The 12,612-nt window shown below is 32.4% G+C and overlaps 1 protein-coding gene across 12 annotated transcripts in view; it reads right to left on the bottom strand.

Moving 5' to 3' along the window:
- The window catches only part of LOC127714149 (probable phosphorylase b kinase regulatory subunit alpha), a 79,379-nt gene that overhangs the window by 23,793 nt on the left and 42,974 nt on the right, over positions 1-12,612 (bottom strand). For 6 of the 12 annotated variants that reach the window (XM_052220150.1, XM_052220148.1, XM_052220152.1 and 3 more), the window contains exons 19-22: positions 11,103-11,273; positions 10,381-10,395; positions 7,919-7,966; positions 3,574-3,615 (exon numbers count right to left, since the gene is read on the bottom strand). In XM_052220150.1, coding sequence (XP_052076110.1) covers positions 3,574-3,615; positions 7,919-7,966; positions 10,381-10,395; positions 11,103-11,273 — 276 coding nt within the window. The remainder of the gene's footprint in view (positions 1-3,573; positions 3,616-7,918; positions 7,967-10,380; positions 10,396-11,102; positions 11,274-12,612) is intronic. The other 6 variants (XM_052220154.1, XM_052220155.1, XM_052220153.1 and 3 more) reach the window with 6 other exon arrangements.

Raw genomic sequence — 12,612 nt, 5'->3', positions numbered from 1 at the left:
ATATATTTGTTCTGCCTAACAGAAGTTGCTCTGGAAACTTTGCTATAAACAATGCCATAATAAATATTCTTTACCATGTATTCCGTAATGAACAAATACTGTAATTATATTCCAGAATACATTTTCCAATTGGAACTAATGTTATGAAAGAACTTTTATTTCCTGACAACACCAGTCCTAATAAAACTTAAATTTCTACATTTACAAGATATCTTAACAAACATCTTCAAAATATGTAGAAAATTAGTAATTAATATTCTATCTGTTCAAGAATGTTTTTGCTATTACTATTAATGAAAGGTCTTAATAACAAGAAATGATTGTAACAGGATGCTGTTACGAAGTCTCCCAAACGAAGCTCCCATAATTCTTAATTCCCAGGGTCGCCTGACATTGGGCAAAGTCCAGTGAAAATTGGTTTGGTCCAGTAAAGTTATATGCATTAGTGATGCCTGGGGACTAACCTTGTATATCATTCAAATCATCTTGGCATGACAAACCAGAATATATATGGTTTAGGGGTGGGGATCACGACCATTTACAAGATATTAGAACTTTCTCAAATGGCAAGGGGTGGGGGTGACCGCTGGGGACTAACCCTGTATAACATTTGATGTGCTTTATCATGACAAACCAGAATATATATGGTTTAGGGGTGGGGATCTCGACCATTTACAAGATATTAGAACTTTCTCAAATGGCAGGGGGTCGGGATGACCCCTGGGGACTTACCCTGTATATCATTCAAACCATCTCAGCATGACAAACCAGAATATATATGGTTTAGGGGTGGGGATCTTGACCACTTAGAAGATATTAGAACTTTCTTAAATGGCAGGGGGAGGGGGTGACCCCTGGGGACTTACCCTGTATAACATTTGATGTGCTTTATCATGACAAACCAGAATATATATGGTTTAGGGGTGGGGATCTCGACCATTTACAAGATATTAGAACTTTCTAAAATGGCAGGGGGTCGGGATGACCCCTGGGGACTAACCCTGTATATCATTCAAACCATCTTAGCATGACAAACCAGAATATATATGGTTTAGGGGTGGGGATCTTGACAACTTAGAAGATATTAGAACTTTCTTAAATGGCAGGGGGTGGGGGTGACCCCTGGGGACTAACCCTGTATTACATTTGATGTACTTTATCATGACAAATAGGAATATATATGGTTTAGGGGTAGGGATCTCAACCATTTACAAGATATTAGAACTTTCTCAAATGGCAGGGGGTCGGGATGACCCCTGGGGACTAACCCTGTCTATCATTCAAACCATCTTCGCATGACAAACCAGAATATATATGGTTTAGGGGTGGGGATCTTGACCACTTAGAAGATATTAGAACTTTCTTAAATGGCAGGGGGTGGGGGTGACCCCTGGAGACTAACCCTGTATTTCATTTGATGTGCTTTATCATGACAAACCAGAATATATATGGTTTAGGGGTGGGGATCTCGACCATTTACAAGATATATGAACTTTCTCAAATGGCAAGGGGTGGGGGTGACCGCTGGGGACTAACCCTGTATAACATTTGATGTGCTTTATCATGACAAACCAGAATATATATGGTTTAGGGGTGGGGATCTCGACCATTTACAAGATATTAGAACTTTCTCAAATGGCAGGGGGTCGGGATGACCCCTGGGGACTTACCCTGTATATCATTCAAACCATCTCAGCATGACAAACCAGAATATATATGGTTTAGGGGTGGGGATCTTGACCACTCAGAAGATATTAGAACTTTCTTAAATGGCAGGGGGTGGGGGTGACCCCTGGGGACTTACCCTATATAACATTTGATGTGCTTTATCATGACAAACCAGAATATATATGGTTTAGGGGTGGGGATCTCGACCATTTACAAGATATTAGAACTTTCTAAAATGGCAGGGGGTCGTGATGACCCCTGGGGACTAACCCTGTATATCATTCAAACCATCTTAGCATGACAAACCAGAATATATATGGTTTAGGGGTGGGGATCTTGACAACTTAGAAGATATTAGAACTTTCTTAAATGGCAGGGGGTGGGGGTGACCCCTGGGGACTAACCCTGTATTACATTTGATGTACTTTATCATGACAAACCAGAATATATATGGTTTAGGGGTGGGGATCTCGACCATTTACAAGATATATGAACTTTCTCAAATGACAGGGGGTGGGGATGACCCCTGGGGACTAACCCTGTATATCATTCAAACCATCTTAGCATGACAAACCAGAATATATATGGTTTAGGGGTGGGGATCTTGACCACTTACAAGGTATTAGAACTTTCTTAAATGGCAGGGGGTGGGGGTGACCCCTGGGGACTAACCCTGTATTTCATTTAATGGGCTTCATCATTTAGAACATTTTCAATTAAAAAGTTTGTGTCTATCACGAACGGTTTTCAATTTATAATCATTTGAAAATTTTAAAAAATAAAATCCCATAGGGTTCTATAGTAAAACCCTCTTTTCTTTTTGCCCCTCAAAGTACCCCTTTATAAACCCCATTGCAAAAACAAAACCCTGATTGCACCACTAGACATGTTAGTCTAACATATTGCGAAACCCTAAGTTAATCCGACAAGCGGTTTTGGAGAACGGGTGCGGACAAGTTCAAATTTAAAAGCGGCGGAAGAAGAAGAAGAAGAAGAAGAAGAAGAAGAAGAAGAAGAAGAATAATAATAATAATAAGAACTGAGCAAAAACAATAAGTCTTCCCAAACTTCGTTTGGGAGACTTAATTATCAACCATGAGTTAGTACAGCTGAATATTTATTTTACAGCATTGTTTATATGTACATTTATTTAGATTAGAAAGTATTTTGTTCATATTCTAGTACTGGGTCCATTAGTTTTTGTTATCTTTAGCTTGTACTACAACTTATGATCATTATTCATGGGTAGGTACAGTGTAATTTTCATACTGTTAATTCAGAAATTTTTGTGATATTTTTATAATTGCGTCAGGTTAGCGTTCACAAAATAAAAACTCATTACTTTAAATTCTGATTGCATCATTTATATGCAGTTTTTCCTGAAATGTCAATAATCAATCTTGCTTTCTTTGTCCATTGTTCAAAAATTGGGATAATAAATGCTCACAAAATGTTTGAGTTTACAGTATTCAATTACATGCAAGCATCAAAATCTGTGACATAAAAATATCAGAAACATAATGCCTTGATAATAATTTACAATACATGTATTTAACAATGGGTAAAATTTGCTTTATTTTTACATACTCATATTTATAATTTTTATAAATTCAAGGCTGATACAGATAGTAGCTAAAAGATTTTTGATGTATATATTTCATATAACAGACAATTATTACAAATTTTGCACCTGATGAAAGTATTCCATGTGTCAGTTCAATAATATTGTGAAGACTTTTGATACGTCATTACTTTTCAAAAGAAGTACTTGTATCAGCATCGGTTACACCTGATTGATTCAGGTAAGAGGATGATCATGTGATAGTATGATAACAAACTCAAAACAAAACTCAAGTGCTCTTATGAAACAGGTGAACTTACAATACAATAACATACAAAACATACCATCATGTGGCGAGGAGGGATCACCAGGACTTGTGCTGCCATCTGTTAGTAAAACCACACAACAGTTAATTTAAACATGCTAAGTGTAAAACAGAAAGACACAAAGAGACTACACAAGATGACATTACTAAATTTTGACCCAACTTTTGGTTGTTAAGTGAAGACCTTTTTTCCTTCCCATGTTTTAATATCTTTTTTCAATAGTATATATATATACGCAGTATTCACGATAAACTTTTGAATCTACAGGTCCAAAGCTGAATTTTATGAAAATTTTAATTAGATTCTATTGGCCTGTATAGATGATTTTTACAGGCCCGACAGCATTTGTACAAGCCTGGGCTGGTACCTATATGCCTGTGGTTGAGCGTGATGACTGTATACGTAATTCAAACATTTTAAAAATTTTGGCCAATTAGTATTGTAAAAGGACTAAGCCATTTGAATGAGAACATTACTTACCCTGATGTGCATTCATATAGACCATTAAGAAAATCCAGAACTCAGTTTTAGACTAGTAAAATTTGATATCAAACTGGTAGTCTCTTTGTTTATCTTTTATTTATATCCCAAAACCATAATAAATCAATCTTTAAAACCATAAAATGTTGCATACATATACATTTACTCAGTTCAAAACAATATCATATTTAACAAACACCTTGCAGAATGATTGATTTGGAAAAAAATCATTGGCTAATTTTTATTAATCTGATGATGTGCAAAACCTTTAAGAGTATCTGTTGGTAAAAGCATAAATGTAAACACTCTGCCTAACTAGAGACAAACAAAACAAAGAATATTATATGTAATCGTATATATGGTGAAGTCATCATTATGTGAACACACCAGTTTCCATGTACTCACAGGTCAAAACAATTCATGTTAAGTTTTAAATAAACTATAAATTCGTAAGTTATGCCATTAAGAAACTAAAATTGACTGACCATCCAGAAGTTCTAGGACTGTATTACTATACCTAAGAGGATATTTTTTTTCCAATTTCAGCAAATTTAACAAAAAGGGCAGCAAACCATCATATTGCTATCTCATTGGCATTAGCTTTTTATATCTCTATTCATACATTTTACCCTACATCTTCATTCATCATCCAGTCACATATATTTTAAAAGATAATCTATAGTAACTAGTCTAGTAAGATTTATTTTTTTTAAGCTTAACTTTTTCAGTAATTGCAATCTTGTGCAGTAGATTCAAATATATAAAAAAACAATAAAAACACAGTCAAAGTCTTGAATATATGCAAAAAGGATTCTAATTAATTATACCTGTTTACCTATATATAGCATGCAAAGTTCTGAATATTCAATTACTTGGCTACACCTAATAAAGACTAAAACAAGAGTGCACACGCTGAAATGTCTCGCCTTCTTTACTAATCATTGATATTATGTTGATAGTCCTAAATATAAAGCTTTATTACAACTGTCACATAAACTTAACATTAACCAAGAAAACTAAACATTGACCAATGAACCATGAAAATGAGGTCAAGGTCAGATGAACCATGCCAGGCAGACATGTACAGTTTAACAATTCTTCCATATAACAAATATAGTTGACCTATTGCTTATAGTTTAAGAAAAACAGACCAAAACACAAAAACTTAACACTGAGCAATGAACCGTGAAAATGAGGTCAAGGTCATATAAAACCTGCACGACTGACATATAGATCATAAAATATTTCCATACACCAAATATAGTTGACCTATTGCATATAGTATTAGAAAAAAAGGCCAAAACTCAAAAACTTAACTTTGACCACTGAACCATGAAAACGAGGTCAAGGTCAGATGACACCTGCCAGCTAGACATGTACACCTTACAATCATTCCATACACCAAATATAGTAGACCTATTGCATACAGTATAAGAAAAATAGACCAAAACACAAAAACTTAACTATAACCACTGAACCATGAAAATGAGGTCAAGGTCAAATTACACCTGCCAGTTGGACATGTACACCTTACAGTCCTTCCATACACCGAATATACTAGACCTATTGCTTATAGTATCTGAGATATGGACTTGACCACCAAAACTTAACCTTGTTCACTGATCCATGAAATGAGGTCGAGGTCAAGTGAAAACTGTCTGACGGGCATGAGGACCTTGCAAGGTACGCACATACCAAATATAGTTATCCTGCTACTTATAATAAGAGAGAATTTAACATTACAAAAAATGTTAACTTTTTTTTCAAGTAGTCACTGAACCATGAAAATGAGGTCAAGGACATTGGACATGTGACTGACGGAAACTTCGTAACATGAGGCATCCATATACAAAGTATGAAGCATCCAGGTCTTCCACCTTCTAAAATATAAAGCTTTTAAGAAGTTAGCGAACGCCGCCGCCGCCGCCGGATCACTATCCCTATGTCGAGCTTTCTGCGACAAAAGTCGCAGGCTCGACAACAAAGCTCTATATGGACTTTCAAAATAAATATAGAAGATCTAACGCTGACAAGTCTTATTCTACAATTACTGTGGATTCATTTTGATTCGTTGGATACCAATTTTCGTGGGTTCCGTGGGTACAGGTTAACCACGAATTCAAATGTACAACGAATTACATATTTTCTATGGGCTATGTATGCAGAGATTGGCAAAACCATGAAATCAAATATCCACAAAAATGCAAGTTTTCCTCAATCCACGAAAATAAATGAATCCACAGTAACCAATTTATATTTGCCCTATATTTGAGGGGTATTTTTTTCAAATTCAGATGATGCATTCCCTAGTACCCCAGCACTTATTCATTTATTTTTAAAAGTTGTCTGATAAAACAATACCAGAGTGGATTCAAAAATAAACAAAACACATCACTCATACCATTAACTACTGGGAAAGCAAAGACTAGAGACAGTAAAACACACAATATATTGTTTGTAATAATTATGAATGAGCTGTTTATGATGAATGAATATCATGTGAAATGTTAGAAATTATATATCACTATAATACATGTTAAGAAAACATGCTAGGTAAAAAAAAGAAAATTCAATACTGTGCCTTAACATTTAATCATGATTCTTCATCCAATAGACAGAGCTTAAAGCTATCAACATATAAAGAAGCAAAAACAACCCTTAACTTACAACAATGTGATTGATTGATTGTTGGTGTTTAAACAAGTTAGGTTTTGACCAAAGTTTTACTTATCATTTCATCATTTGGTATTTAAAAGCTCCCTAAACCTACCAGAGATTTTTCAAGTCTCTATCAATAGATTATACCATCTCCCTCTGTGGTCTTTTTCATTATGCTGTCCCTAAGGTGGAGGATTTGTTCCAAGACAAAGTAAAACCAAAGAATATTTGCTGAAAATTCTTGTTCCATTACAAAGCATGTCTAATATTACATGCAGTTCAAAGATTTCCTTTGGACAATTGATTATGATCCATTCATCTTCATTCAATCAATCATTCCATTGGCATATGTAATCAAAGTTTAACAATCCAAATCCATGCAACCAATCAAAATGTGCACTAGCATCATTTAATTACAGGTACACTAAAAATACCTACAGTTTTGTGTGTGTATCAACAATAAATGCAAATTTCATTTTTTCATTTTTTTAAATAAAAAAATATAATTCAGCAGAAACAAGTTGACTTAAACATAAAGCAGTTTTCATCCTAGTTCTGATAGGTTTAAGTTAGCAATCCTAAACAGTAACATACAAAGTGGGCTTTCAAGTCAAGTTGATTTCAGGGGAGACAAATATATTTAAAATAGGAATCTTGTTATTTTTTTAGAAATACTGATATTAAAATAGCTGACAAGTTAAGACTTAGAATGACACATATCTGAATTAAAAAAAAAAAAAAAAAAAATTTGTTGTTTGTTTTTTATCATTAGATTCTATAACTCTAGGTTTTCTAATAATAACATTTTAAAATAACACTTTTAAAACATTTCGGAAATTTGACCAAAAACAGGTAAAGTGTTGACTATAGCCTACATCTACTGAAAACAAGAGAGTTATTCAAAGTAAAGTGTTGACTATAGTCTACATCTACTGAGAACAGAGAGTTATTCAAAGTAAAGTGTTGACTATAGCCTACATCTACTGAGAACAGAGAGTTATACAAATTTAGAGTTTTTAATATATTCTGGAAAAAAATTGGTTTAAACCAAGCATAGTCACTCAAGTGTTGTAACAGAAGACTGGGAAACTCTTAGTACAGTAAATTTAAGAAAGATTCAAAAGAAGCACTGTTAAAAAGTCTATATACTAAATCTGTGAAGAATCATTCTAGTGAAATTAAGGCACAATAAAGGTTGTAAAACAAGATACTTTGTATTCATTACCTGTTGAAGCTGAACTCAACTGAACTTTTTTCAGACGTTCTTGGAGTGCTCAAGAAAAAAATATGTAATATCTAAGCACTCTTTGTGTATTTCACATCGTAACCTTAGAACATAAGATCTGGTTTAAAGTGTTATTTGTGATCTGTTATAACAATATTTGCATGATATATGTATCCACTTAATGATCATATATATATTTCACTGTTTTAGAAAGTCTTTGTAATTAAAATCCCCACCAAAAAATTTAGTAACTTTATGAATTTATTTCTCCCCCGCAGCGCTTTAAATAGATAAAGGATTATTTTCAAACTGATGATATTACTAATAAACTTGTAAATTGGTTAAAGGAAGAAAAAATAAATAAACAAAATTAAAAAATTTATATGCAAGACTCAGAATATAAGTCTAAAAGCTGGCATAAAATAAAATCCCCTCATTTAAGATAAAATATTCTTATATCATGCAAAACAATAATGTTTTTTCTCCCTTTTTATGTGTTTTTCTACTCTATTTTGATCATTTACTAATTTGAATCCATAATAAAACAAATCAACATTACATCACATTGTAAACCAACACTAATGTGATAAACTAATTCTATTTGATAACTTTAGATATTATTTCTTACGGCAGTGATATGTCCATTTTATGTGTGAATTATTATGGATAAAAATTAATAAAATAAACAGTAAAATAGTAAAACTTTAATCAAATTTTATTATATATCTGGATTATAGAGTTGCAGAATGAAATGCTACAAGACTTTTTAACAACCAACATGCTGTACTTGTATAATGCTTATAGCTTAAACATAAATCTTAGTCTGTGTAGTTTGAAACACATTTAATCTGATTTTGATTATCTTGTGCTGAAATCAAAACAAAATTACAGTAAGCAATCTTGAAAAATGTTTTATAAATTGACAATGTAAGCCAAAATGCGAGGCAACAGTATATAGAGTTTGTTATTTGGCAGGCAAACAATTTTTTTTTTGTAATCTGTTAGTGGTCAGTGGAAGCTTAATTCAAAGCTGAAGAAAAGATCAATTTTAGTTAAGATGCATTGACACAAAAACTGGCAGACAGTATATTTCCCATTTTATGCATTTCAGTGGCTACTTTAATTATTTGTACACAATTTGAAGGTGAAATCCCTGTTTCATAGATTGAAGAAATCTGAGGACTCAAGCCTAGGAAAAACCAACAACTTTTAGCAAAAGAAAAATTTTACTGCATTTTTTACACACCATGCAATTTTTGGTTCTTTCTTGAGCAGGCTCATTTGATCTGTAAAGGTAATTGCATTTAGTAACCTTGACCTTTCACCTACTAAAAATGTTTCACATTTACAGTCCCAGAATTAGTAAAAATATATATATCAAAATTTTTGTCATTTTCACTAAAATACTGTAACAATGAGAGTTGACTAATAATATCAAATAATGATATTGAAGTACTTTTTGGATAAAAAAATCTTTTTAATTAGGTGACTGCTAAAAGAAGGATTTAAATGGATGGATATTTGCTTTAACTCGGCTATCAATTTTATTCTTAGCTCTAGCAATAATTGCAACAAACACCTGACCTTTATCTTGATATAAACTTTGTGATTTAAAATCAATTATAGTGACTTGACTTTAATCATTTAACTCTATTTACTGTCCATAAAAAAAGTCTATTATTTTACTCCCTCTATTTCTAATCGACAAAAAATCAGACCTTATCCTAGTTTGTATCATCCAATCGAAAATGGTTGTAGCTCTTCTGTAAAAGTTGGTAAAATTTATCACTATCTGAACAATATAGTCAGAAAATTCAATTAATTCAGTATTTTCAAAGAATCATAATTAGAGAGAAAAACTTACTACCATAATATTGAGCTAATAAATTTTAAGCTAGACATTAATTATGGATGGACAACCTGGACAGGAATTATAAGCAGCAAAGTCCTATTGATATAATTAAGCGCTTGGATGTAATTCAGACATAACTTAGGGTTTTAAAATAAACTATTCTGATGGATAGTTTTCTCTGACATTGGCAATCATATCGCATCTCCTTATTTTTATATTAGGAGACTGAAGAACAATAAGTGCATAGCATCATTGACAACTAAATATACCATACAATTCTGATAGGTGATTATAAATTTACATAAACAAATTGAAGGGTGAAAAAAAACAACAACAGATATTCAAAATAGAAAATATAAAAAATAAAGAAAACCTGAACTGAAACAGTTTGAACAAAAAATTACACAAATATATTTATTATTTCTAAAAAAGGTTTTGTTAGTTGATATTGAAGATGCATGTTAAAAAGTTCCAGCACAGAAAATCAAAATCAGACTTTTGACAATATTTCATATAACAATACGTTCATATAAATACATATAAAATGCATGAAACACAGAAGGGATATTTTTTAATCATTCCAAACTACACAATTACGTTTAAAACTTACACGACTTTGTCCTGTCTATGGGAAATACAGTAATACTAGTCTGATGAATCAATGTCAACAACCTTTTTCTAACTTTTCTATGGCTATATCTTACTGCCATGGGAGTTCATAAAGTAGTGTGATATGCCAAAGAGCTGCTTACACTTAGAATGAACCTGACTCAATCTCTAACTTTTTCATGAATTTTATATGTATATTTGGATATATCTGACTGAATGTCATGAATTTTTCTTCCTTAGTCTGGCAGATATTGTTACAGTTCCAAAGTCAATGTTTTCTGTTCAATAAAAATGTTGGTTTTTTTTTGTTTGGAATAGATTATACAAGCAGACTGAACATTGCTATATTCACAATAATATATAAATCACTTTTGCTGCTATTATGATGCATTTATAAATGAAATTCACTTGTTGCCAGTATCTGTTGAAAAAAGAATTGAATGAAATAATAAAACAAATTTCTGAAGTAAATTCATTGATCTGTTGATTTTAATGTTTGTATACTAAATATTTTTCTATGTTTCAACCGAGATATATTTATTTGTCTGTGGTCTTACACTGTCCTTTATTGTGAAGTTCAGGCTTGAAATTGTCAAATTTTATACATTTGCATGTGAAACATCCCAACAAAATATTCCCTCAAGTGACTAAATTAAAAACACCTAAAGCTGATTAGCAAACTTATACAACTCTCCTTAATACTTCTACAGATTTAAAACTTACCTTGAATATTTTCTGGGTCTACCTGAATTGATCTTGACCTTCTAACACTGCCATGCACAGATAGATTTTTCCTTGAAATATGTCGTCTCTTCATTTTGTTACCAAAAGATAATAATTTTGGTCTTGATGTACCGCCAGCTAACCCCTTCATTATCTGATTAAGCTGGATCTCTAAAAAATTATAAAACTAAATCAAAAACTGTTGACACATAGATATGACTTTTGCCTTTATGTGATTTTGATAGTATAAAGCAAATGTTGAATAAAAGCGGCAGTTCTTTATTGCAAACTAAATGAGACTTTTCCACAGAGTCATCTCCTCTTGGTCAAGGTATTTAAACTTTTGTCTGTTCTATTGTCCCATTGAATAAATACAATAGCTATTCTTCTCTGTGTAGTTTATTCACTGATACCTTTAAATTTCTTCTGAGAAAAATGCATCACTCATTGATTTACCTGAGAAAACTAGAGGCTGTCAGAGAGACAGCAGAGGTCGAACCCTGAACAGTTGAGCAAGTATGGAAACTACATTTAAACTTAAAACAGCTCTGAATTTGAATTGTGATTGAATATTTGACACATCATAGGTTTGTGACACAAAATGAATGTAGTCAAAGAACTGATATATTTGAAATTGGACATTTAAATACCTATTATGGTCCAATATCCAAAATCTAAGTACATATTAGAATCAGCATATCAGAGAACCCCAAGAATTCAATTTTTGATGAAATCAGACAAAAGTTTAATCTAGGACCCTTTGGACCTCAATGTGGACCAATTTGATAAAGGAGCCCACAATCCAAAATCTCTCAATACATGGTTAGATTCAGCATTTCAAAGAACCCCATAAATTCAATTTTTGTTGAATCAAACAAAGTTTAATTTTGGACCCTGATTTGGACCAACTTAAAAACTGGGCCTAAAAATCTAATATTTAAATAGAGTTTAGATTCAGCATTTGAAAGAACACTATATATATATTTAATTTATGTTGAAATGAAACAAAGGTTAATTCTATCCATAATATTTTCTGTGCAAATGGAAATAACTCAAACTGGATAAATAGTTCTCTAAAATAAGATATGATGCAATTTTTCAAATTATAATCAATAATATAATAACAACAACCAGTGATGACTAAGTTCTCTAAAATTAGATATGATTTAACACTCAAACATTGTTAGAATCAGCATATCAAAGAACCAAAGAATTCAATTTTTGATGAAATTAAACAAAAGTTTAATTTAGGACCCTTTGGACCTCAATGTGGTATTATCTTATTAATAATGAAAAGCTCGACCGTTTACAAGTTCTTAAACATGAGGGGGGTGGGGGTGACCCAAGGGGACTCACCTTATATTTCATTTGATTTGTTTTATTGTCCCATACAAGAATATATATGGTTTCGGGGTGGGGATCTTGACCATTTACAAGTTTTCAAAAAGAAGGGGGTGGGGGTTACCCCAGGGGACTTTCCCTCAATTTCATTTGATTTGTTTTATTGTCC

The sequence above is a fragment of the Mytilus californianus genome, unplaced genomic scaffold, assembly GCF_021869535.1.
Source record: "Mytilus californianus isolate M0D057914Y unplaced genomic scaffold, xbMytCali1.0.p SCAF_9, whole genome shotgun sequence".
Taxonomy (NCBI): Eukaryota; Metazoa; Mollusca; class Bivalvia; order Mytilida; family Mytilidae; genus Mytilus; species Mytilus californianus.
Note: the sequence above shows the minus strand (reverse complement) of the source record. Positions and strands in the feature narration are given on the sequence as shown.